We start from the raw sequence: 24,759 nt of genomic DNA on the forward strand, positions 1-24,759 counted from the left end.
TTAGCAGAGGCTTCTTAGATATTTATGCAAACTTGTAGAAAAACGTAACCCATGGACTGTCTTCCCTCTGAGCTCCCCTTAAGTGATACTTTTGTACCGCTTAGGAACATCGCTTCCCAGACCATAGCCAAACTAAAAGATGTTGCTCGTCGCATTTCTTCCTGCATGGACCAAGAGCTTTATAGCAAGGAGAGATCTGCTTCTCTGGACCTGTTGCTCCGTTTTCAGCGGCTGCTTGTTAGCAAACTTTACCCAGCAGATTGTGTTGGTCAGGTCCCTAACACATACAGTAAGTTGTGGTTTTAAAGATAAAAACAAAGAACCTCTGACCCCTCCCCAAGTATTTCTGTGAGAGCTTTCACAGGATAGCAGTTTCTTATTTTAATTTATCTTCTTGTCTCATTTATCAGTCTAGTTGCTGTCTGAACAGTGTTTGAAGGTAGTTTATGTACATTGTTCTCTGTAAGTGAATTTTTTTTTAGTTAGGTAATAGGATCTAGATAATAAACTTTTTCTAAAATTTAAAAAAAAATGTGATTTCCTGAATTAGTGCTTATATCCAGTGGCATAATTTCAGAAGAGTTTGTCAGCTTTTGAAGTCTGTTTCTTAAATATGACTATGTGATGGTTTTCTATCCTCTTCCTTTGTTTTTATACAGGTCCTGACCTCTTAGGTGTTGGTTCTTTACTGAAGAAATACACTGCTCTTCTGTGCACACACATTAGTGATATACTTCCTGTGGCAACCAGCATTGCTTGTACTAGTCATAGGCATTTTGCAGAAGTATCTTGTGTTGTGGATGGAGATTTAACAGGTAGGTTTTTACTTCCTCTTTTCTTCTCCTTCCACAGAATTTTAAGACCTTCTTGAAAGTTCTAAATGAATAAGAAGGAGTCAGTTTAATTGTATTGGTTAATGGGAGAGAAGGAGGGAAAATTCAGTGAGGAAGGCAATATATTATTGGTGATTTATATTGTCAGATATTAATATGGCAGAATATATTAATGGTGATTTACTTCTAATGCAGCAAATGTAGAACTTGAACTAAGTGTGTCTTCTGTGTTTGTTTTCTGTTTCAGGCATTCTTCTTCCAGAACTGGTGGTTTCTATAGTGCTGCTCCTCAGTAAAAACGCTGGATTAATGCAGGAAGCTGGTGCTATCCCTCTGTTGGCTGGCTTGCTGGAACATCTAGACAGATTTAACCACTTAGCCCCTGGAAAGGAAAGAGATGACAATGAGGATTTAGCATGGCCAGGAATAATGGGTATGAACTTAGCAGCATCTTGACTGCTTTCAAAAGTAGCTGTATAAAAGTGGTGGCTGTTCATGAACTACTCTCAGGAAGGAAATCCTACTTAACAGTACAAAGTTTTATTAACCAAATTATATGGCAGTCATAAGGCAGTATTTATTTCTGTCAGTACATTCTTAAGGAAGTTAAATATAGAGGTAGCGTTAAGGAGAGTACAGATGTTGCTCTTTCAAGAAGTAGTTCACATCATTTTGCATTTTGAGTATGAAAAACTTGCAGTGAAAACTTGAGTAGTACATGTAGGCATTTTGCTACTAAATTATCTGTAATACAAAGGATGAGTAATGTGAAAGCTTTGAAATAAAGAATTCTTATTTTCTCAGGGCACTTTGTAATATGAGTTGTGTCTGTGACAGAAGAGAGGCTTTTTTTATATTAAAAAAATCTGAATTTAAGCTGAAATGAAATATACAGCAAATTCCTTGCAGGCAAGTGAGTAATAAAACCAAAGTAATTTGGATGAAGAAGAATTAGAGCAGTGATTTACCAGCAAACTGATTATCTGCTCCACCTCCACACAAAACAGCCATATAGCTGGGCAATGCTAGGTGACATTAAAGATTAGTGCATTAGAACACAGTATTCAGACAGTTTAATTGCACAATACATAGACAGGAACGTACTAATAGCCGCTTTTACTTTTGAGCATATAAAAAAATAAGCAACTTTTGAACAGATATGAAAAATTGGATTAGGCAGCTATTAAAAGAATGTTCATGAAAACCCCCTGACTTTCTGATTTTCTGTTGATAAATTCTCTTTTCCGTTTTATATGGACAGGTTCATTTTTTACTGGCCAGAGTTGCAGAAATAATGAGGAGGTGACCCTTATACGTAAGGCTGATCTAGAGAACCACAACAAAGATGGAGGATTTTGGACAGTGATTGATGGCAAAGTGTATGATATAAAGGACTTCCAAACCCAGTCTTTAACTGGCAGTAGCATACTTGGTGAGAACTTTCATTTAACTTACAGACACAAATTACCTTTGTTTCAAAGCCAGGTGGAATTAACAGATTTTTAGATACTGTATTGACTCCCTCATTGTTTCATTAGCTCAGTTTGCTGGTGAGGACCCAGTTGTTGCTTTGGAAGCTGCTTTGCAGTTTGAGGACACACGGGAATCAATGCACGCCTTCTGTGTTGGCCAATATATAGAGGTAAAAATGTTACTAATGGGTAAATCTTACTAAAGTCAAGCATTGATTTACTGTCAGATTTCTTGTTGGACCTCAGTTCAAGCTTACAGTTGCTATTTCTTTTGTGCAGCCTGACCAGGAGGTGATTACAACACCAGATCTCAGCACGTTGTCATCGCCACTGATAGACACAGAACGGAATTTGGGTCTTCTCCTCGGCCTGCACGCTTCCTACCTGGCAATGAGCACACCACTTTCTCCTCTGGAAATTGAATGTGCCAGTAAGCAGGATGTCATTTTGAGCTTTATTAAGTGATAAATACTTGTCAAAGCATGCAAGGAAAAGACAAAGGACAAATAAGTTAACCAAAAATTTAGCTCTTCTCTAATCTTGATATCTTTCATAGGAGTTCTTTATTCTTAGCATTAGCTACCACACTCATCAAGATCCCAATAATTTAACAAGATTTAAATGGGGATTAGATAATTTTGAGCAGTAGAATTTAGAATTTCATTGTATGCAACATAAAATAGCAAATGATGCTGCACAGTCTCCTATCTCACCAATTTCTTGTCAGTTAAGAGTCAATCATGTGGTATTGGATGTTTTCTTACTGGGTGTCTTGGTTTGGTGAATAGAAGGTATAATTCAGTATTAATAGCAGAAAAATTTCTAAGACCCTATATCTCTAAATATATGATGGCTGCCCTGTTAGTGAATTGTTTCTTGACTACAGAACCTTTTTTATTCCCTGTGAAAAAGTTCCAGCAAATGAGAAAATTGCTAAATATTGTTGAAGCCTGTGAATGCATTTCATTAGAGGAAATCGAGTCTTGATAGCTTAGTCTTTGATCGGAAGATTCACTCATGTTTTCTTTATTTTAGAATGGTTGAAGTCATCAATCTTTTCTGGAGGCTTGCAAACTAGTCAGATTCATTACAGTTACAATGAGGAAAAAGATGAAGACCATTGCAGTTCACCTGGTAACACTACCCCAAATAAATCAAAACTATATGCACATCGATTAACTTTGAGTGACCATTCACAACCCTTTCTCCAAGCTATTGCTGATAATAATATTCAGGATCACACTGTGAAGGTAAGCCCTCAGTAGTTCTGTGCACAAATACTGTTTCTGAAGGGTGGTAGTGATGAGGAAAATTCTCCAAAAGTTATAGCAAAACAATTGAAAAAGTTATTTCAGAATTACTTTTTGTGAAAGGAATGGTTGAGTATACTAATGAATAAGATGTGTGTATGTCACTTAACAGCATAACAGTATGTTATTTCTTCAGACATTTTGAGAACTAAAAAATTAGAATATTCTTACAAAAAATGGTAATGCATTACTTCTCATGTCAAGTTTCAGTGGCATTTTGAAGTCTTGCTCACCCTCAGTTGAACTAAGATGGAATTTTTTTGTGAACATGCCAGTGTATTTTATGTTTCAGATTCACGTATGCCTTTGTCTTAAAATCGCTTTGGATCTTGAGGTTCAGGTTTCACAAGGTTGGAATTGTGAATATTATGAAAAACCTTGTGATTTACATTGATCACTATCTTTTGTAATACATTCAGATTTTCTAACCCTCTGAGTTCAGCTCCTTTATGAAAAAAAAACCTAATTAAGTCTTCAGGAATAGTGATAATGATCAATCATTATTTATCAGAAGACAATTGAAAATTTTGTTAGGTGACTTGACTATGTCATGAAGAGATCAGAGCAGTAGAAGCTTTATTCCTTGAGTCATGTTTCTCCTGAGGAAGGATGTAGGGTTTTATAGGATTGGGTTGTAGTTGCTGTGTGTTAAATTGCACATACTGCCTATTGTATCTCAGGAATGTTAGTTCAGATTGTGGAGTTTATTCAGTGTTACTTAAATGCTGCCTGTGGTGTTTTGAGTGCTTACATTGTATTTGAAAATGAAGTTAAACAGAGGCTGTTGTGTGTTTTTTTAGGACTTCTTGTGTCAAATAGAGAGGTACTGTAAACAGTGTCACTTAACAACACCAATCACATTCCCTCCTGAGCATCCTGTGGAAGAAGTAGGACGTCTGTTACTGTGCTGTCTTCTGAAGCATGAAGATTTGGGTAGGTAGGCTTGTGGTGTGATTGTTTTGATCAGTTTAAACTCTGCTATGGATGGCTTTGGAAATGTATATTCAAACACTGTCTTTTCCCATTAAGGTCATGTAGCACTGTCTCTTGTTCATCCTGGTACCCTTGGAGTTGACCAGGTAAAGCACAAAACCTTACCAAAATCTGTAGTGGATGTGTGTCGTGTTGTCTACCAAGCAAAATGCTCACTGATTAAGGTAAGCCTCTAAGCTGCTGATGTTAAGATTCATTTTCATTTGAAGTGTTTTATTAAAAAGTTATATATTGTTCATTTTAACATGCATTATGCAATAATTTAATCTTTCAATGTCTTTTGTAGACACATCAGGAGCAAGGGCGTTCTTATAAGGAAGTTTGTGCTCCTGTCATTGAGCGTTTGAGATTCTTATTCAATGAGCTGCGTCCTGCAGTTTGCAATGATCTCTCTATAATGTCCAAATTTAAACTTCTTAGTTCCTTGCCCCGATGGAGAAGGGTAGCTCAGAAAATCATTCGAGAAAAAAGGAAAAAAAGAGGTAAGGCAGAATTAGTGTGGTATTCTCTTTGAAACAATGGAAAGCCATCTTATTTCAAGATTTGCTGCTATATGAGACTCTCCTTAGATAAAGCATCAAAGCCATTTGTTTCTGCTGCTTTTTCAAGTTTTCTAAACCAGTGGTTGCATGTCAGATCCTACAGCAACAACTGGCAAAATAAAGTGTCAGGTTTAGTTGAGAGGTATTTCTTTCAGTGTATTAAAAATGATCCTTCAATATCAGACCCTCTGAATTGGTTTTTGCAGCATTGCATTGGAAGTGGCACCTTTTTAGAAACTGGGTTTTATTAAAGTGTAGTCAAACAGTGATATAACTGGAAATTAATGTGGTGAACAGACACTAAAAAGCTTTTCAGGTTTGTCTTTAAAGGTAAAAGCATGCTGCAGGTAATACCAGAGTTAACTTGGTAATAGTTGGACATAGACTTCACCAAGAATGCATTTCCATTTTATTACAGACAGATCTTGAGCATTGTGTGTGCTTAGATTATCATGCAAACCTAAAAATGTGACCCGTAAAATCCAACTGTACTGTATGAAAAAATAATACTTTTTTTTTTTTTTTAATAGTGCCAAAAAAATCTGAATCTGCTGATGTAGAAGAATCCAAAATAGGAAATGAAGAGAGTGATTTAGAAGAATCTTGTGTGGTACCTCACAGTCCTGTACCTATAGATAAGAAGCCCATACCAATCAAATCACCCAAAGTAAGATTTAGATTCTGAATCAACCTTGTCAATAAAAACAACAAGAGAGAAAAGAATAAGCTAAAGCATGATTGCTATAACTTGACATTTAATGTTCTGATAATGGTGTTTGGTATGTATAATTAAGTGTGACAAGTTGTTTCAGTGAAGCCTGGAATGATTTTTAAAGATAAGATTGTACTAGATGTGAATATACCTTCTCTGATTTTTAAATTATTGATAATCTTAGCTAAAGCTTCATTTCAAAATAAAATGTTGTGGTGGGTTACTTCCTCTTTTTCTGAACATTAAGGCATTTGAAATTTTATGTAGTAATAGTAAAAGTGATAATGATTAAAATAATACTAAGTTCTTTCCTGACTTTTGAGAACTTTTCGTTTTCCCCCCAGGTCCCCCCTGTATTTTAAATTTGGAAATCGTTTTGCATGAAATAACTTACATTTTCAGGAATTTCAAGTTGTTTAAAAAATTTTAACATACTACCTTCTTGTTTTGCAGGATAAATGGCAGCCAATTTTGAGTACAGTTACAGGTGTCCACAAATACAAATGGCTGAAGCAAAATGTTCAAGGCTTGTATCCGCAATCTGCCCTCCTTAACACCATTGTTGAATTTGCACTTAAAGAAGAGCCAGTGGATGTAGAAAAAATGAGAAAATGTTTATTAAAACAGGTGACATGAACAAAAATGTGCCAATTACATAATTCTGACAGTTATTAGCAATTTACATAAGCATGACAATTTTTTTTTTCCCTTTGACAGTTGGAAAGAGCAGAAGTTCGTCTGGAGGGAATAGACACTATTCTGAAATTGTCAGCTAAAAATTTTTTGCTCCCATCTGTGCAATATGCCATGTTCTGTGGATGGCAGAGGCTTATCCCAGAAGGAGCCAATATAGGGTAAAACTTCTTGTTACTTTTGCTTCCACAATTCTTTAATGAGAGAACAATACTTATTTTTGTTGTTTTTCTTTGAAGGGAGCCTCTCACTGACTGCCTGAAGGACGTTGATCTGATCCCGCCGTTTAACAGAATGTTGCTGGAAGTGACTTTTGGGAAGTTGTACGCCTGGGCTATTCAGAATGTCCGGAACATCCTGCTGGATGCTAATGCAAAGTTTAAAGAGCTAGGTGAATCTCATTTCCTTGCTGTTTTCTGTGGAGAAAATTGATTTACATTAATATTGTTGCATTTGTTTTAATTCCTGATAATTGGGATGTTGAAATCAATTCCCTTGCTTTGTGTTGAGAATTACTTTGCATTTGTTTCTGTGTGTTGTTCCTACCTTCCCACCATGAGGTGTTAACTCACTTCTCAGTATTTGAGTATATTGCTGATTTCCCAGCAACAGGTGATTGATTACTCATTAGTAACATTTTAGCATTATAATACAAATTAGTCGGTTTCTTGGAACTTCTGCTTTTAAGTTCTCAAAGCCAAGCAGGGAATAAAAAGTGATTTAAACCATCAATCAAACAAATCTATGACCTATTTTATTGTAGCTCCCAAATGCTAGCTGACTTTGCTGTTTATATTATGTTGGAACTAGGTCTGCAGCCTGTTCCTCTTCAAACCATTACTAATGAGAATCCAGCAGGACCAAGTCTTGGAACCATTCCCCAAGCACGTTTTCTGCTGGTCATGCTGAACATGTTGACCCTGCAGCATGGTGCAAATACCCTGAGCCTGCTCCTCAATTCTGGCATGCTGGCCTTGACACAGACCACACTGCGGCTGATAGGTACAGTTCTTCTTTCTTAGAGAAAGCATTTGCTTTACAGATCCCCTGTGTTTTCTACCTGATGATGTACCCAAATTACAGAATCACCTTGCTGCATGAAGATAGTGCTTAATGCTATTTACCTTTACCCTGATACAAAAGCCACCTCTGCAAGCTTGATTGAGAAGGAGGTTAATTTAATTGCAGTCTTTATTAAATCTTTTATTTATTATTCGGTGTTTGCTTTGGCCATCCTCTTTTAAAATTTCAGTTAATGTGTAGTTTTGGTGGAACTGTTGCAACTAAATTAAAACCAGAAAATTTAAAATTAAAGTAGTAGAAACTGCCTACTTTCTACTCTCTGTTTCATTTATTCTACATATGAAAAATGTTCCCAGTCTGCATATTTAAGCTTGAAGCTTTCTTTGTTCTGCTATACAAGTTCTCTGGTGTGTTTTGTTATGATTCAAATTGCTGTGGTTTTTCTGTTTTCTTATATAATAGCAAACATTTGTTCCTGTAACTTGTGTTTAACTGAAGCGTGCACCAAAAGTTTTTCAGAAAAATTCTGTTTGTAGAACCATTGAGCTAATTGAGTCATCATTATTAATGTCTTTTACTTGTCACTTGTTTTTTCATTCAAAATTAAGTATTTCAATTTCTGTGCATTCAAAACTATTACACCCCAGTTTTCTAAAAGGTCATTTGACTTATCACCTGCTAGTCAGCTTTCCTGTTTGTTACTGCTTTTATATTACAGAGTTTATGTGCCTGTAGGTTTACATGTGACAAAGGTACATATATACATGTGTTGCTGGATAAAACCTCTTTTGTGTTTTTTTCCTTGTTAGGACCCAGTTCTGATAATATTGAAGAGGATATGATTGCCTCTTCTCATGGGGCTTCTGCCACAGTCCTGGAGGAGTCAAGAAAGGAAACTACACCTGTTCAGCTCCCTGTTTCTGGACCAGAGCTGGCAGCCATGATGAAAATTGGTACCAGAGTGGTCAGAGGGGTGGACTGGAAATGGGGTGATCAGGTACAACTTCTTTCATACAGGTTTTGGGTGTGTTATTATCTAAGGTCTCTGTTCAGTCGACTGTCTGTGAAGTTTCTGGTCCATCAAACTTAAAGGCATTTTACTTTCCAAAAATGTTGAATTAAGGGTATGGGAATTTAACAGAAAATAAACCTTGCATTCCAGCTGGTCCTCAGAGATCAGAGGAGCTGGTTGCAGCTGGGCTTGAATTCTGATTGTAGCCCAGTCTAGCATTGTAAGTCTGAGTTTGGAGGAGAACTTGCATGAGCACAGAAGCACAAATCGTGCAGCTTCCCAGTGCAGTTCTGTAGGTCTGATGGATTCAGTAAGGACTTGCATCATCCCAACTCACAAGTAGTGTGGTTAATTGAAGCACCAGGAAAACAGGCTCAGGATTGTTAATTGCACTAACTGCAGAGTGTTAGCATGTGTTGTGACACAAAGTATAGCAAGAAATCTAATAGCACTATATATATATGTATATATACACACGCACACACACATATATATATATGTATGTATGTATGTAAATTAATATTCCCAATGCTGTTGGAGATGCAAAGCTCACATAAAGGCTTCTCTTTGGGAAAAGAAGAGAGATGTAGTCTGCTGACAGATCTTGAGCAGGCAGAATTTTCCCAAAGCCACTCTTTTTTATACTGTAAATTTTGTCCCCATGGGATGTAACAGTCATGTTGTAGGTGGGGTTTGGTCACTTTGGCCATATGTGCATTATTACACATCCCATGTTTCCCTTCATCTGTATCCTGAGGAGTGCCTAAGTCAATAAAAGGGCTCAATGAGGGTCTCAGTTACCTTCTGTCAGAATTTATACTTGACAGAAGAGGTAGAATAAACGCTTTGGTCCTCCTCCATGTACTGAGGCAACAGTAGGGGCTCTCTGACCTTCATCAGAGGGTCTTGGTGTGCATCCTTTTCTCCTGAAGGAACTGAATTTAAAACTACACTATAATAGTATCCATTTCCAACTATATAGTACATAGCTTCTATTTATGTAGGACATATTAAAAACGATGAGTGTCCAAATATGCAGCTTACTGGGGTGATTCTTTTGAAAATTGTGAAATGCTTTTTAAGTTCATGTTTGCTTTTTGAAACCCTATTGAATGTTTACTGCCCAATCATTGGGTTAGCAGCAAAAAGGAGCAATTGCATTATTATTTTATGAAATTTTGGTATGAATTCATGTTATTGATTGAGTAACTTGAACCTGTCTCTTCTGTCAGGATGGACCCACACCAGGTTTGGGTCGTGTGATTGGAGAATTGGGAGAAGATGGCTGGATTAGAGTGCAGTGGGATACTGGAAGTACAAATTCTTACAGAATGGGAAAGGAGGGAAAATATGATCTCAAGCTAGCTGAGCCACCACCTGCAACACAGCCCACAACAGAGGATTCAGACACTGAGGATGATTCTGGTAAAAAACAATATATGAATGTGGAGACACAGTTTTATTGAATTTTAAAATTGATATCTTGTAATATAAAATAGTTTTTTCACAGGAGCAAGTGCTTCATCAAAGAAGATTCATTTAATAGGTGAATGAATGCACTTCTGACCAGAATCTTCCTTAATATAACTTTACTGTGAAAAAGGAAGATATGCAAGATGTTGTCCCATTGTTGCGTATTCATGGGTCAGGGGAAATAATATTGTTCGGTTGAAATAGTTACAAATACCTGGAGGTATATATTTTAACATATGTTAATAGCATTCTGAAGGGGGCTTTATATATGGTCTACTTAGACATTTAGTCAGAGTGTTTCCCTATTCTTGGCAATACTTTGGAATGCCTTTCAGCTGGGTACTGCTGGAAAAAAACTTGAAAATATATGTGCAAAATACCTTGTTTATATTTTGCACTGCTTAGGAGTTGGCAATAAGGAATCTTCATGTCAGATCATCTCAGAGAAACTATTTATGACAAATCATTCACCAAATGTTTCTTTGAGAACCTTTTTGAAATAAAGTAACTCAGTATTAATGTATTCCTTTGCCTTTTGTGTCCCCCTTCAGAAGGAGAGCAAGTTGAAAGGAATCTCCACCCTACTTCCATGATGCTGACCAGCACTGTGAACCTGTTGCAGACTCTGTGTCTCTCTGCTGGTGTCCATGCTGAAGTCATGCAGAGCGATGCTACTCGGACTTTGTGTGGGCTGCTCCGCATGCTTGTGGAGAGCGGGACAATAGATAAATCAGGTATATTACATAGCAGCACTCTAACTGAGCTGTGTGCTTGTCTTGTAAGTTTGTAAATCTTTTCTTACTAGTTTTTAATCCTTTTAAGGCCAATGGCTGGAAAATGCATTTTCAGAGCTTTTAAAATCTTAATTTTTAAAGGTAATATAAGTGGTCCTGTGCATTCTTAGAATATAAACAGTAAAAGCAGAAGAAGTGCATGAGATGTGAATTGTTGACTTAGACAATTTATTAGCAATCTTTTTGTGTTTGGCAACAACAGTATGACTAGGTGTGTCATACTCCTTTTTGTAGCTTTCATGTAAATTCAGAAGTAATGCTGTTTGCTACTTTGAAATGAGGAAACAGTGTAATCATGAGAATTGTTTTAAAGGTTTATTTTATAAAATTAATTACAGGCTCTAAAATTGAAATTAACAGTTCACATAAAGACAGTGAAACAGCTTGGTGTTCTGATTTGTCCAATAAGGTCCAGTGTAGCATATAGAGAACTACATAGCTGGTGAAAAAGTCAACTGTTACATGTATATATCTTTTTGTTTTTAGCTTCCTTGCCAAATAAATTAGTTTACAAAGAACAACATAGGAGTTGGTGCACGTTGGGATTCATTCGAAGCATAGCACTCATGCCTCAGATGTGCAGCACTCTGAGTACCTCTCAGTGGATAACTTTGCTAATGAAAATTGTTGAGGGGCATGAATCTTTCACTGCTGCTTCACTACAGAGACAGGTAATGTGTGCATTTCCAAATTACTTCAATAGCCAATAACATTAGAAAACTTTAGTTTTTCTTAAAAAGAAAGGTATATTTTACAAAACAGCTGTGAGGTGTCCATAAATCAGATTTTAGTTAGTTATGAAAAAGATAACATTTTCTTCATATTTAGGAATTAGTGTTTTAAATTTACGTCTCTTGAGTTTTGAGCCTTCAGGATACTATGGACTCCCTTGTTCTGTTGAAAGAAAGGTCAAAATAGTGTTCCAGAACTGTGCTTCAGGAACTCCCATATAATATTTCCTACAAGTTGAATAAATGAAAGAATAACAAGTATATGGTTAGGAAAAAGTTACGTTTCCTTTAAAGTTACCAAATTATGTATTGTGTACTGGCCTATTTCCATTAGAAACTGTTAATATTATTTAAATTACAGTCTCTCTTAAGAAGCTACATCTTTGCATCTTATTTTGGTATTGTATTTCCCTTGGAATCTTTCTCCTTTTCTAATTTCTTCTTTTGTTTTTTTATCTCTTTTTTTCCCTCTTCTGCTGTTCCTTAGCATCTTATTAGTGCCTTTTACATGAGACTGAAAAGAATTTTTTTAATGGAATAACTGCCAAATTTTAAGGCTTGGGGATCAAAAGATCATCTTATTCTTTTCCTTGATAAGCTAATCAACATTTGTTAACTAAAGCCTTGTATCATAAAGGCCTGTTCATTTTTGTGTGATCTTGCAGTAAATTCTTGCCAGTATTTTTAGTATGGTGAGATTTCTGTTATCATCCTGGACTTAGTGCAGTAGAGTCATCTGTTCAGGGAATACTCAAGAGAAGTCACCATTCCTCATGTACTTCATGTACCAACTGAAGAACAGCAAAAAGATGAGACCTTCACATTCTAGAAAGACATGTTATTGGCAGAAGTTGGCAAGAGGAGAGTTATCTTTGCTGTTAGTCACTTGTATTGGTCTTCTGGGTGGAAGATGAGGAAGCTCAAAACCTCAACTGCTCCTATTCAAAATATGCAGCCCCCTCTGCTCTTTGATACTGCAGTGCTGCACCTTCCCCTGTTCCTTGTCAGTCCTGCACTGGGTGTCTGGGTTCAGAGATGCCAGCCTGTTCCTTCTGTACTGTGTTGGAGGCCCTGGTTTCACAGAGGCTTCTTCTAAGTGTCACTGTGGCTGCTGTTGCCTGCCTTCCACCATTCAACTTTATATCTGATGAATTTTAACTGTTATAACTTCTTTGCAGAGCACTTGGAAACTGTCATTCTGAAGTACATCTTAGTACTAATTTCAGTGTCTGCAGTCTGAACACTTTCCCTTTCTGTATTCCTATTTTTCCTATTTGTTTCTCACTGTGCGTCTCATGTCCTAAGGGATTGGTTCACTAATATAATGTGCCAGTAAAATTGTTACTGGCTCTGAACTGTATCCGCTTATTTTAAAATATCCCTTAGAAAACTCAAGATCAGTAGCTCTGTAATTTCCACAGCACAAAAGAAATCAGCATTGTAAAAAGAACTACAAAGGAAAGCAGATTTTTAAAAACATCATTCTTCTGTACTTAATATGTTTGAGAGCTTCTTTAGTATTTGGTGACATAGACTAGAATAACACTATTTTTTTTCTATTTTTAGATCCTTGCTGTACATTTATTGAAAGCAGTACTTCCATCCTGGGATAAAAATGAAAGGTCAAGAGACATGAAATTTCTTGTGGAAAAACTGTTTGGATTTTTAGGGAGCCTGCTTAGTACTTGTTCTTCGGATATCCCACTACTCAGAGGTAGAGGAATTTTCCCTCCGTGGCTTGTTTTTCTGTATGGGAAGTGTGTGCACTAAACTGATAACTGTTCTGCCACTGCTTTGTCTTTGCAGAATCTACTCTGAGGAGGAGAAAGGCCAGGCCCCAAGCATCTCTAACTGCCACTCATAGTAGTACTTTAGCAGAAGAGATAGTGGCACTGCTGAGGACGCTGCATTCGCTCAGCCAGTGGAATGGACTCATAAACAAGTACATCAACTCTCAGCTAACCTCCATCACCCACATCTTTGCAGGAAAACAGTCAGAAGGGGTAGTTTCCACGTTTTAAAATAAGCTCATTTTTATAGCAATATTTATTTTGAAATTATAAATACTAAATCTTTGTAAACAATATTAAGCTTAATATTGAAACCATTTTTCTACTTTTTTATATATTTGTGTTGTAATTTTTAAGTTGAAATATGTGTGATTAACTTTGTATTTTAAAGCAGATAGAAGGGTGTGTTTTCTCCCTACAGTTAAATGTTATTGTTCTTTGTTAGGCTGTGTTGGATGACTATTTCCCTGACACTGAGAATCCAGAGGTGGGAGCTCTGATGGCAGTCTTGGCTGTGATTGGTGGCATAGACAGTCGCTTGAGGCTGGGTGGACAAGTAGTTCATGATGAATTTGGAGAAGGCACGGTGACACGCATCACCCCGAAAGGGAAAATCACTGTGCAGTTTTACGACATGCGGACGTGCAGAGTGTGCCCTTTGAATCAACTGAAACCAGTGAGTGTGTTTTACTAAGGCTTCAGCACTGGGAAGGTATAAAACTCTGATGTGGACCAAAGAAAACATTAGTTCTTCATTGGCTAAATACACTGACATTCAGCACACACAATGCTCTGGATGGATGTCTAAGATGGTCCTCATGCAAACCTCTTAGGACCTTTAAATCCCATCCTCATTTTCTGGGAAGGTGAAAAGAAGGGGGATTTCAGCTGGAGTTGTTTGGTTTGATGTTAAATCCCAAGTTATTGTAATGTGTTTTATAGCTCTTAGATGAGAGGAGCTTTCTATTTAACTTGATTTGCTAATTCATCTTAAAAAGTCTTGGGTATTCGCAATTGAATCTTGATTTGGTTGATATGACTTTAGTGAAAGCACAGGCCAAGTGCTTGGTCTGCTTCAGAGTCTGGAGTTCTTTCTTGTTCTGACTCTGCTTTCTCACCAAGAAGGCCTGCAATTGTGTGGTGCAAATACAGGCTTAGGAGCTGTGTAGGGAATAGAAATCCCCTCTAGTTTTTCCTGGTTAAGAGCAGTAAGACAAATGCTACTTTCTGTCTTCCACAATTAATAACCATTGAAACTTTTTAGTGACTCTGTGAGATTTTAGGAAAATGCTTACCTGTTTTTTTGTTAGTTTTTGGTCTGATTCTTCTCCCACTGTCTAGCTTCCAGTTGTGGCTTTCAATGTGAACAACTTGCCTTTCACTGAACCTATGCTATCCATTTGGGCTCAGCTAGTAAATTTGGCTGGAAGTAAAATAGAAAAACAAAGAATGAAGTCTCCCAATCAAGGTCTTTCAGGTACAGTTGGGGGCTTTTTTGCTGTTTGTTTTCTTTGGAAGTAGACGAATATGCTCTGAGAAAAATACTAGTATCAGCAAACATAGATAAGGAAAAGGGTGTCCTGGAATCTCACCTGTTTTGTTATTGAGCACTGGATAACAGGCACTTAAGAGACAAATCTAGCTAAATGGTGAATTGCTCTGCACTATAAGTGAAATATCTTTGATGGGAAAAAATAAATAAGGTTTGGGGCTGATCTTACTACACTGAGTTGTTTAAAATACCAGATCCAAGTAATACCAGATCTGGCTGCACTGGCTGTGTTATAAATCAGCTGTATGATTGTCCAGGTTGTGAAAAGTAGGAAGGCAGTATTTTTAACACCATGAGTCATACAATGTGTGCAGACTTTTGATCCATGTGCTGTTTAAACTGACTCATGTGAGCAGTGCACAGTGAGTTAAGATGTAAACTGATGTTTGGGCTGTGGTTGTGTGAATGATAATCCTTCTTCCCTAATACCAGAGATTTCTAGCACTAATGGCTGCTTTATGTTTCTGCTAGGTCAAGTTGATCTGGATCTGCTGCGGTGCCAGCAGTTGAAGCTGTACATACTAAAAGCTGGACGAGCTCTGCTTTCTCACCAGGATACACTCAGGCAGATCTTATCTCAGCCAGCTGTTCAGGAGTGTGCATCAAATCCTGCAGGTATTCTGGAGTGCTACCTGACTGTGCTGGTCTTTGTTTAGATGGTAGATAGAGTATGTGGCCATAACCCTTGCTAGTGGCAGTTGGACGGTAGAAATTCAGTTTGCTCTGTAAAGATGAAAAATTAAAATTCTTGCGTGTTTTAAGCTTCTGTGTTAAAAAGATTTTGACTTTTTAACTTAAGTTTTGAAAATCAAGAACGTCATCAAGTGTTTGAAGCTCTAAGTACTGGAGTTAGCTAAATTTGTAGGTCTTCTATAGTTGGTAAACTTTGTAAGTAATTTTAAAATACTTAATACTTTTTGCAGTGGTTTTATTTTTCTGCTTCAAAAGTTAAAATTGGCTATTGATTTTACTTCAAATATCTTTCAGCTTCCAGTGAAACAAGTATAGAAATATAATTTCTTAATCATAATATTAAGAGTTAAAGGAGCTGTAGTTCTAATAATTTGAATTGTTTCTTCTACCTGCATTCTACATATAAAAATAAATACAATAACTATATCAGCTTTTGAGATAGTTATTAATGCCTTTGGAGTATGCATTAATTCCTTGGGTATTTGTGAATATGCAGTATCTTTAAATATAATAATATATTTGTCTTAAATCCCAGAAAAAATATCCATATTTTTGTCACCAGCCAGATTTTAAGTCAACAGAGAATCTACAGGGTTTTTTTAGGAATGGAACAGCATTTCACTCTTACCATCATTTTTAAAGGGGGAAAAAAAAGTAACACTTATTTTAACCTGAACAACATATGTTGAGGACTATTAACTTTTTTATTATTGCATAGTGACGAGAGAACATTTTCATGTGGTAATCACAGTAAAGATTTAGGAAACATGAATGTTTATGCCAACAGCAATACAAAATTAAATATTAAAGGTGCAGAACTGTGAGCAAGTTGGTTCAATAAAATTATCCTATTTTGAAGGGACAAAGATACCTAAAGGGATCTCTTCCCAAGAGGTACATTATAGGGAAAATAACTCCTAAAATTAATGCATTATATTTTGAAGGAAATCCAGGAAGCAACTTTTGGGGTCACTAAAGTTCTTGGTTGTCTGTATCAAGTCGTTTATCCTGGAAGTATCTCTAGCTAATAGTCTTATTGCAAAAAAAAGGTGTCAAAAGATACAAGGTGTAAATTCACTGTCCACTGAATAGTTTCTGTTAGACCTGTCTTAGGTGTATTTTAATAAATATATTGTTTATTTATAAATTTTGTATGTACTTGCTTTTTTTGTCCAGAGATTGTGGTACAAATGGCCTAATCTTAAATGCATTGTATCTTTAGAGAAGAAATATATGAGAAATAACAATAAACCCTAGAATAAATCTTCTGATTGATTAACTGTGTTACATGGTTTTGGTTAAAATAATGTTTTTCTTTAAGAGGATGGAGCAGCTGCCTCTCCAGACATAGGAGATATGTCTCCTGAAGGACCTCAGCCTCCCATGATCCTTTTGCAGCAGCTTTTGTCAGCTGCTACACAGCCATCACCTGTGAAAGCCATATTTGACAAACAGGAGCTTGAGGTAGAGTCTGTGTTTTCTGCCAAGTAACCTGAGAAATAACTCTGTGTAATCTGCATTCCAGTTGAAACTTATTAAACTATAGGTTTAAAAAAGAAGTGACTCTGAACCCTTTTGGGCAAATAATGTTTAAAGCATGCATGTTCACACACACGGAGGTACAAAATATTCTTGTTTTGCTTGGACTGACTGATTTGTTCTCCTCTAGGCTGCTGCTTTGGCAGTGTGCCAGTATCTGGCTGTAGAGTCTACACATCCTTCAACTCCACTGTTTGAAGACTGCAGCTCTAGTGAAGCTACAACACCCATCACAGTGCAACATATCCGACCCACAAAAGTGAAGAAACGCAAGCAGTCTCCAATTCCACCCCTCCCCATTGTAGTTCAGCTTATGGAAATGGGCTTTCCTAGGAAAAACATAGAATTTGCACTAAAATCTCTGTCGGGAACCTCTGGAAGTGCTTCTGGATTACCAGGTATTTTGTTTAGTAAAATCAATAATATTAGAAGGAAAAGAAGAGTTGTAAGCTGATTAAAAGAGTACTTAGGAGGGAGAAGTTATCTTTTTTTAGAATACAATCTTAACAATGTCAGAGAATCCCTTGGAGACAAGCTGAGTTTGTTTTCTGTGTTAGGAGTGGAAGCCCTAGTTGGCTGGTTGTTGGATCACCCTGATGTTCAAATCACGGATCTTTCTGATGCTGATACTATCTCTGATGAATATTCAGATGAGGAAATAGCAGAAGAAGTGGAAGAAGCTGAAGCTGCTTGTCCTGTTGTGAGTATTAACTTAGTAAACCTAAATTATGCTAGGTAGCTAGCTGCAAATTTTGTAATTCTTCCCTTTTTGGGAAAATGACAAGAGTACAAGGACAACCTGCTGTCCCATGCTTTCAGAACAGTAACAAGGATCATGCTTGCCCTGTGTTTCTAAGCCATGACATAAAACAACTGAGAATAATCCATAAATACTTTGTGAGTTAGCACAGGAGAGAGTAGAATGCAGGTAGATGTTTCACCATGGAGGTGGTAGTTCCAAATATCCCTGATAGATGGTCTTAGTTTCTATAAAAATAGTTGATGTTGTAGTGTAATATTGGTGAAGGAGTTCTCTCTTCTCCTTTCCCTTGGTCTGAAAAACAAACATATGTTACCTGAAAGGACGGACTTAAGAACTAGGGAATAAATGGCAAAAAAAGTCTATTAAATAATATTAGCCTTTTCCTTACAAAAACTTTTTCTACTTACGAATGGTAAAATTACCATTACAGTGCCTATTGAGTGTGATAGCTTTAATGTGAATTTGTGTTAGTCTTCTGTTGACTTTCAAGAACTCTTTCAAAAAAGGACTTGTCAATAAAATTAAATGGATTTCATATTTCTGTTTATCCTTGAAGGACTTATGTTGAGTTTTCATTCACATGTGGGATTTTGTAATTTAAATTAATGCATTATATTTTGAAGGAAATTAATTTGAAATTAATAGCTTTTGCTATCTTTATCAGGATTGCAGTGAAAAACTGCTATATAGTGTCTTTTATGAAAAAAAACCATTTAATCCTCAAAACAGAACAAAGTTCTCTGAAAATTGTCCTTACAGGTGGAATGTAGTAGTTCTCTTAAAAAAAAATTAACCTAATCAGATCTGGAAAAAAAAAATTAATGAATACAATTAAATTTTTTAGCGTGTTTTTCTAAAGGAGTACTTTAAATCTCATTGTTCTATCTAAAGAAAAGTTACTAAACTTTAGGTTAGACATTACCATTTACCACTTTTTTTTTTTTCCTCTCCCAACAAACGTCCTAAGAAGTGGAATGTGAATGTGTATCTCCAAGGTTAATTCGAGTAGTGACAAATCCTCCCTGTTCTGATTTTCCTTGACAATCACGCTTCATAAAAGCAATTTGCAGCTTCCTTCAAACATTTTGAAAATTTGCATCTGTGTTCCTTGATAAGTAATTTTGGAAAGTAAATTTTAATTTAAAATCAAGTAGATTGTAAATGTTATCCTTACTGTGAGTTGAACCTGTTGAAGTTTTTTCCCATTCTGGCATGGAGCTGGGATATTGTAAGGGCTTATTTTTCTTGGGTTATCTTCAGTCTTTGCCAACAATTTTATTTATCTGAGTTGAAAACAAATTGTGTAATTGTTTCATATTTATTTTGGATTTTTTTTCCAGTCAAGTGGTGCTGTTGTAACAGAGAGCCAGACCTATAAGAAACGAGCTGATTTCTTAAGCAATGATGACTATGCTGTCTATGTTAGGGAGAATATTCAGGTAAGTATGATGATCAAAAGCAACATAGAAACTGCTTTGCTCTTAGTACTAAAGCTTTTAAAGATCTATTGCATTCTATCTATTGTCCTTTTTCCCTAGGTGGGCATGATGGTTAGGTGCTGCAGAACCTATGAGGAAGTTTGTGAAGGAGATGTAGGCAAAGTTATTAAATTGGATCGAGATGGATTGCATGACCTGAACGTGCAGTGTGATTGGCAACAAAAGGGTGGTACTTACTGGGTCAGATATATCCACGTTGAGCTTTTAGGTGAGTTCACTTCTGACTGCTTTCTAACTGAAAAAGTGAATGGTAGACTAAGGTAGATGTAGTTTTGGAGGGGGAAACCCCACTCACAATCCATTTATTCTTGCATCTGCTAGGATTCCCGCCCCAGAGCTCTGCCTCCCATATCAAGATAGGTGACAAAGTGCGTGTGAAAAGCTCCGTCACCACACCCAAATACAAGTGGGGATCAGTCACTCACCGAAGTGTGGGCATCGTCAAAGGTAATGTGTATTCAGTGTGTATTCAGCATGGGGCATGGGGAGGTAAGAAGCTCAAGAGCATGCAGGCTTTCTTCTAGAAACGCTTAAAAATCCCACTGTTTTGTGGAGTATTGTATGATGATAGAGAATGTAGAATGCATTTGAAGTCTGTGGTGAGTTCATAGACATGTGCTCTGTGGCAGCCCATTTTGTTAGCCTGTCCATCTGCTTTTGAGCAACTTCATTTGCACACAGTAAAAGTCTTTAGGCATCTGTGCAGCTTCCTGTTGTAGTTCTCATTTACACTTTGGATGAACCACAAATGATTTTCCTTTAAGAAGTAATTGTAGCTTGAGAGCTTCATAAGGAAGCCAGGAGAAAGTGGGATGCACTTGTGTCAGGCTGTAAGGGATGTAGTTGAAGTAATCTGTGGAACACTGGTTCTTTGAGGAGGTACAGATTTTGCTCATACTGTATCTGTGCTTAGAATTATGTGCTTGCTTGGGAACTGCTTCTAAAAAAAATAAATCAGAGTAGAAGAATTGAAATGGAATACTGCTCTAAGGACTTTCGGCTTCATTTTGTAGAGATTTGCAACACCTTGTGTTTTCTCCATGTTTTTGTCACAGCCTTTAGTGCCAATGGAAAAGATGTTATTGTAGACTTTCCTCAGCAGTCACACTGGACTGGCTTGTTGTCAGAAATGGAATTGGTTCCCAGCATTCATCCTGGAGTCACGTAAGTGATTATTTACTTTTATCTTAGTGTGTAGGGGTTATTCTATATCTTATTGTCTTGATTCTGTTATCTTGTCTCATTAACAAGTAATTTGTACCGTAGTTATATAGACTTCTTCTTCTCTTGTCAAATCAGGTGTGATGGCTGTCAGATGTTTCCTATCAATGGGCCTAGATTCAAATGCAGAAATTGTGATGATTTTGACTTTTGTGAAACATGTTTTAAAACCAGGAAGCATAACACCCGGCATACTTTTGGCAGAATAAATGAACCAGGTAAGTTTTGCTGTGTGTCTCTTAGATTAATTTAAAATGATTTAAGTTGTTTTGGAAAAAATGGTTTTAAATTTCAGCTACTTAATATGATGAACTTAGTGTTCATATTGACCCCCTGGACAATAAAACATTTATGGCATTGCTACAATTGCATGTGATGGACTACAACAAACATTAACCCCTAAACCTTTTCTGTGGTGTTAAAAAATGTCTATATGACAGTAACTCTACATGTCAGAATGGCATTTTCACTTACACCAAGAATAAACTGTGTAATTTTCTAATCATCCTGCCTTTTGCTGTCAGCCTACATGTAGATGAATAGAATCCTCATGGTGCCAGGGGCAGCTGGAAATACCTAAGATGTCTTCTTATGCCTCAGTTGCTCTTCAGCTGTTTTTCCTGTTGGTGTGTGATGGCTGTTGCCTCATTTCCTCTGTGATGTGGAGGCTCCAGAGGAGAGTAGTGGGAAAGGGAAGCCTTTTGAAAGACTCATAATCAGACTTTTTTTTTTAGGGCAAGAACAGGTACAACCATTTTAGCTCCAAGAATTTGGGGCTTTGCTTTGTTATGCAAAACTTACCTGATGTTTTGTTTTACTTCTTTTCCATCCACCTGTCTAACAATTAATCTTATCCCTGGTATTTGCAGGATGATGCTGACTTCTGGACCAAATTTCTTTCTGTTTACACATTGCCAGTGTAATTGTTTTGAAAAATGAACAAACCTGATTCCCACCTGGAGATTGTGAACATGGGTTGTGTGGGCAAGAAAGATATTCATTTAATAAGTCAGCTGATAGAGCTGTGCAACTAGAATGGTGTGAATCTGTAATCCTTCCCCTTGCCCTGTGCTGTAGGGCAGAGAAGTTAAAATATTCTCTTCACCAAAATTTCTAAATGCTACAAAATCACTGAAGGGTAGTAGAAGTAAGGTTTTGCAGGGAGGAAATCCACGTCTCACTAAACCACCTTCTTCTGGAACTTTGAATTTTCCAGTGTTCCAACTTTTCTATTTCTATTCTTTAGTAGGGGATTTTTGTTGAGGTTTAGTTGTGGTTTTTCATATGCTGTAGTGGTGTAAAAAACTGGTGTGCTGTGGCCTATATTTTGGATTGCATATCATCATAATTTTTAATCTGATTTGTTTTAAAGGGAAAGACCTTGTCAAGTAGCTGTCTAGTCAAGAACTTAGAAAGTTAAAACTTCTTTAAAAAAAGGAGCTGCACTCTTTAAGCACCAGTGTAGTGTACTACATAGCATCAACATGCTAATGTGATCTGTGCCTGTGTCCTAAATGCAGCCTACATACTCAAAATGGGTACCCCTACATCTCCAAAATTTCTTACATTGCCTTTCACCCTGCTTATGGGTTTCAGAGGAGCAATTTTCTTTGCGAGGTGCATGTTAAATGTGTCACTTAACCCTGCAGGTCAGTCTCCCGTGTTCAGTGGGCGTTCTGGAAAGCAGCTGAAGAGACGGCACAGTAGCCAGCGGGGGATGTTACTGGATGATTGGTCAAGGATAGTCAAGAATTTGAATGTCTCCTCCTCTGTGAATCAGGCTTCCCGTCTCATTGATGGTAGTGAGCAGTGCTGGCAGTCTTCTGGTTCACAAGGAAAGGTAACTTTAAGCTCTAAATGCTTTTATACTTCATGCTTAAAAGGATCTCCCCAGAGCCTTCCCTTCTCCAGAATGAGCAGCACCAACTCTCTCAGCCTGTCTTTGTAGGAGAGGTGGTCCATCTCTGTTATTGCTTTTGTGACCCTCTTCTGATCCAGTCTCTCAGGCCCATGAGGGGTTTTTGTGCTGAGGACCCCAGAGCTGGTTGCAGCACTCCAGTTGGGATCTCACAGGAGCAGAGAGAGAGAATCCCCTCCCTTGACCTGCTGGTCACAGCTCTTTAGATGCAGCCCAGGATTCAGTTGGCTTTCTGTGAGTGCACACTGGTGACCTGTGTGCAGCTGTTCATCCACTGGAACCCCCAGCAGTCTTTCAGTGGGGCCAGTCTCCAGCCTCATCCCCCAGAGTGTTAGTATAAGCAGGATTACCCCATCCCAGATGGAGAATGCCACACTTGCCCTGGTTAAATTTTATACAATTGTTGGTTATGCAGCCCTCTGGTCTATCAAGGGCTCTCTGCCTTGGATGGAGTCAACAGCTTCTTGTGGTTTGGTGTCTTTGACAAAGTTACTTAATGTACATTTGACTCCTGCAGCGAGATAACTTAAAAAATGTGGTGTTCCTTAGTTTATGGTTTATCAGTTTCATTGGCCTGCAGCAGTGCTTTGTGACCAGCCTAGGTACCAGGATGTGCAGCTGGGCATCTCTCCAGTGTGTTTTGATGCTCTGTTGATGGCCATGCTGAGAGTATGCCTAAGTACTCTTACTCCAGGTTTTCTACAGACTGTAACCTACTAGTTGCATTATGTCCCATTACTTAAACTCCATTGGTACTGTGCTTTCTGTGTTCTCAGTGGTGTTGGTCTTGGCTGAAATAAATTGTTTGCTACAACTGTTTCTCTTGTAATTGGACATTGGACAAACAAGAAGTTCACAAGGTCATTTCCCTTTGGCCAGCTGCCATATATTGCAGCTGTTGCGTACCATTCAGAGATGTTTCCCATTCTTTCTTCAAAAACATCACATATATATTCTTGTTAATCATATGGTGGTCATAACAATACTATTTAAACATGAAATTCTGTGTTTCCACTAGCACTGGATTCGCTTGGAGATTTTTCCAGATGTTCTTGTTCACAGACTAAAGATGATAGTGGACCCTGCAGACAGCAGCTACATGCCCTCCTTAGTTGTAGTTTCAGGTATGTGTATGTTCTCTAAGAAGTCAAAAAAAATTTTTTTGCACCCAACAGCAGGTATTTATCTGGTTTTTGTTGACAGTCATCTGTTACACAGATGCCTGTATGTGAAACAAACACCTAAAAAGTTATATCCTAAAAAGTTTTTCATTCTGTGTTTTCTTTTCTAGGGGGTAATTCCTTAAATAACCTTATAGAGCTAAAGACAATCAATATAAATCCTACAGACACCACAGTGCCTCTACTCAGTGATTGTACTGAAGTAAGTGAAGTTTGTGTGAGAATTACTCTTGTGTACAACAGAAAAATATTGTGCTGCAAGAGATGACTGAAAAGTATTGTTGTGATCATTAAAGCCTGATATTTTATTTTTACTCTTGACAGTATTTCTGGCAAGCTAGTGAAGTTAATTATTCTAAAAAGTTTTCCCATAATCACAAAGTAACACTAGAAGAGATATTTTAGGGGTGTTTATGTAAATTGATGTACCTGAGAACCAGTAAGACATTCCAATAAACTTAAATGTTGGGGATAATTTTGGATAGCAGTTCTGATCTTTTCTAACAACAACAAGGAGAAATGCATAATGAATTTTCTGAGATAGGGAGTGAAATTTTTTATATGAATGAGGCCATATGCTAATGATAAAGCATGAATTATTTAGAGCTGAAGAGACAAGCATTTAAATTGACAGATTCATTTTCTTAAAGTGACAAAGTCAAGCAAAAGATCTAATTCTTTCCTATGTTTTATGAAGTTACATAGAACCCAAAAGATGTTAACAGAGTATTTTTCTTGTTAGTACCACAGATACATTGAGATTGCAATCAAGCAGTGCAGAAGCTCTGGCATTGATTGCAAAATACATGGTCTCAGCATACTGGGACGTATACGTGCTGAGGATGAAGATTTGGCTGCAGTCCCTTTCCTGGCTTCTGATAATGAGGAAGAGGATGATGATAAAGCTAACACTGGGAGGTAGGTAACAGCAGGTGTGAAGGCAGGGGGAAATGGTAAAAAACCTTAGTGTCTATATATTCCTATAATTCTGGAGATGATTGGAGGAAGAACACAT

General features: G+C 37.2%; 1 protein-coding gene across 3 annotated transcripts in view; it reads left to right on the forward strand.

Annotated features, from left to right (window-relative positions):
* The window catches only part of HERC2 (HECT and RLD domain containing E3 ubiquitin protein ligase 2), a 99,923-nt gene that overhangs the window by 41,180 nt on the left and 33,984 nt on the right, over positions 1 to 24,759 (forward strand). For all 3 annotated transcript variants that reach the window (XM_074535744.1, XM_074535746.1, XM_074535745.1), the window contains exons 21-56: positions 105 to 289; positions 660 to 815; positions 1,081 to 1,266; positions 2,095 to 2,265; positions 2,372 to 2,475; positions 2,585 to 2,735; positions 3,341 to 3,555; positions 4,416 to 4,548; positions 4,645 to 4,772; positions 4,895 to 5,090; positions 5,681 to 5,817; positions 6,316 to 6,489; positions 6,580 to 6,716; positions 6,795 to 6,946; positions 7,366 to 7,557; positions 8,388 to 8,575; positions 9,823 to 10,015; positions 10,615 to 10,797; positions 11,344 to 11,528; positions 13,155 to 13,302; positions 13,395 to 13,591; positions 13,824 to 14,054; positions 14,720 to 14,855; positions 15,402 to 15,545; positions 16,945 to 17,087; positions 17,293 to 17,560; positions 17,720 to 17,862; positions 19,266 to 19,364; positions 19,464 to 19,632; positions 19,746 to 19,871; positions 20,480 to 20,588; positions 20,724 to 20,863; positions 22,295 to 22,485; positions 23,582 to 23,687; positions 23,855 to 23,946; positions 24,487 to 24,662. In XM_074535744.1, coding sequence (XP_074391845.1) covers positions 105 to 289; positions 660 to 815; positions 1,081 to 1,266; positions 2,095 to 2,265; positions 2,372 to 2,475; positions 2,585 to 2,735; positions 3,341 to 3,555; positions 4,416 to 4,548; positions 4,645 to 4,772; positions 4,895 to 5,090; positions 5,681 to 5,817; positions 6,316 to 6,489; positions 6,580 to 6,716; positions 6,795 to 6,946; positions 7,366 to 7,557; positions 8,388 to 8,575; positions 9,823 to 10,015; positions 10,615 to 10,797; positions 11,344 to 11,528; positions 13,155 to 13,302; positions 13,395 to 13,591; positions 13,824 to 14,054; positions 14,720 to 14,855; positions 15,402 to 15,545; positions 16,945 to 17,087; positions 17,293 to 17,560; positions 17,720 to 17,862; positions 19,266 to 19,364; positions 19,464 to 19,632; positions 19,746 to 19,871; positions 20,480 to 20,588; positions 20,724 to 20,863; positions 22,295 to 22,485; positions 23,582 to 23,687; positions 23,855 to 23,946; positions 24,487 to 24,662 — 5,784 coding nt within the window. The remainder of the gene's footprint in view (positions 1 to 104; positions 290 to 659; positions 816 to 1,080; positions 1,267 to 2,094; positions 2,266 to 2,371; positions 2,476 to 2,584; positions 2,736 to 3,340; positions 3,556 to 4,415; positions 4,549 to 4,644; positions 4,773 to 4,894; positions 5,091 to 5,680; positions 5,818 to 6,315; positions 6,490 to 6,579; positions 6,717 to 6,794; positions 6,947 to 7,365; positions 7,558 to 8,387; positions 8,576 to 9,822; positions 10,016 to 10,614; positions 10,798 to 11,343; positions 11,529 to 13,154; positions 13,303 to 13,394; positions 13,592 to 13,823; positions 14,055 to 14,719; positions 14,856 to 15,401; positions 15,546 to 16,944; positions 17,088 to 17,292; positions 17,561 to 17,719; positions 17,863 to 19,265; positions 19,365 to 19,463; positions 19,633 to 19,745; positions 19,872 to 20,479; positions 20,589 to 20,723; positions 20,864 to 22,294; positions 22,486 to 23,581; positions 23,688 to 23,854; positions 23,947 to 24,486; positions 24,663 to 24,759) is intronic.

The sequence above is a fragment of the Zonotrichia albicollis genome, chromosome 2, assembly GCF_047830755.1.
Source record: "Zonotrichia albicollis isolate bZonAlb1 chromosome 2, bZonAlb1.hap1, whole genome shotgun sequence".
Classification (NCBI taxonomy): domain Eukaryota; kingdom Metazoa; phylum Chordata; class Aves; order Passeriformes; family Passerellidae; genus Zonotrichia; species Zonotrichia albicollis.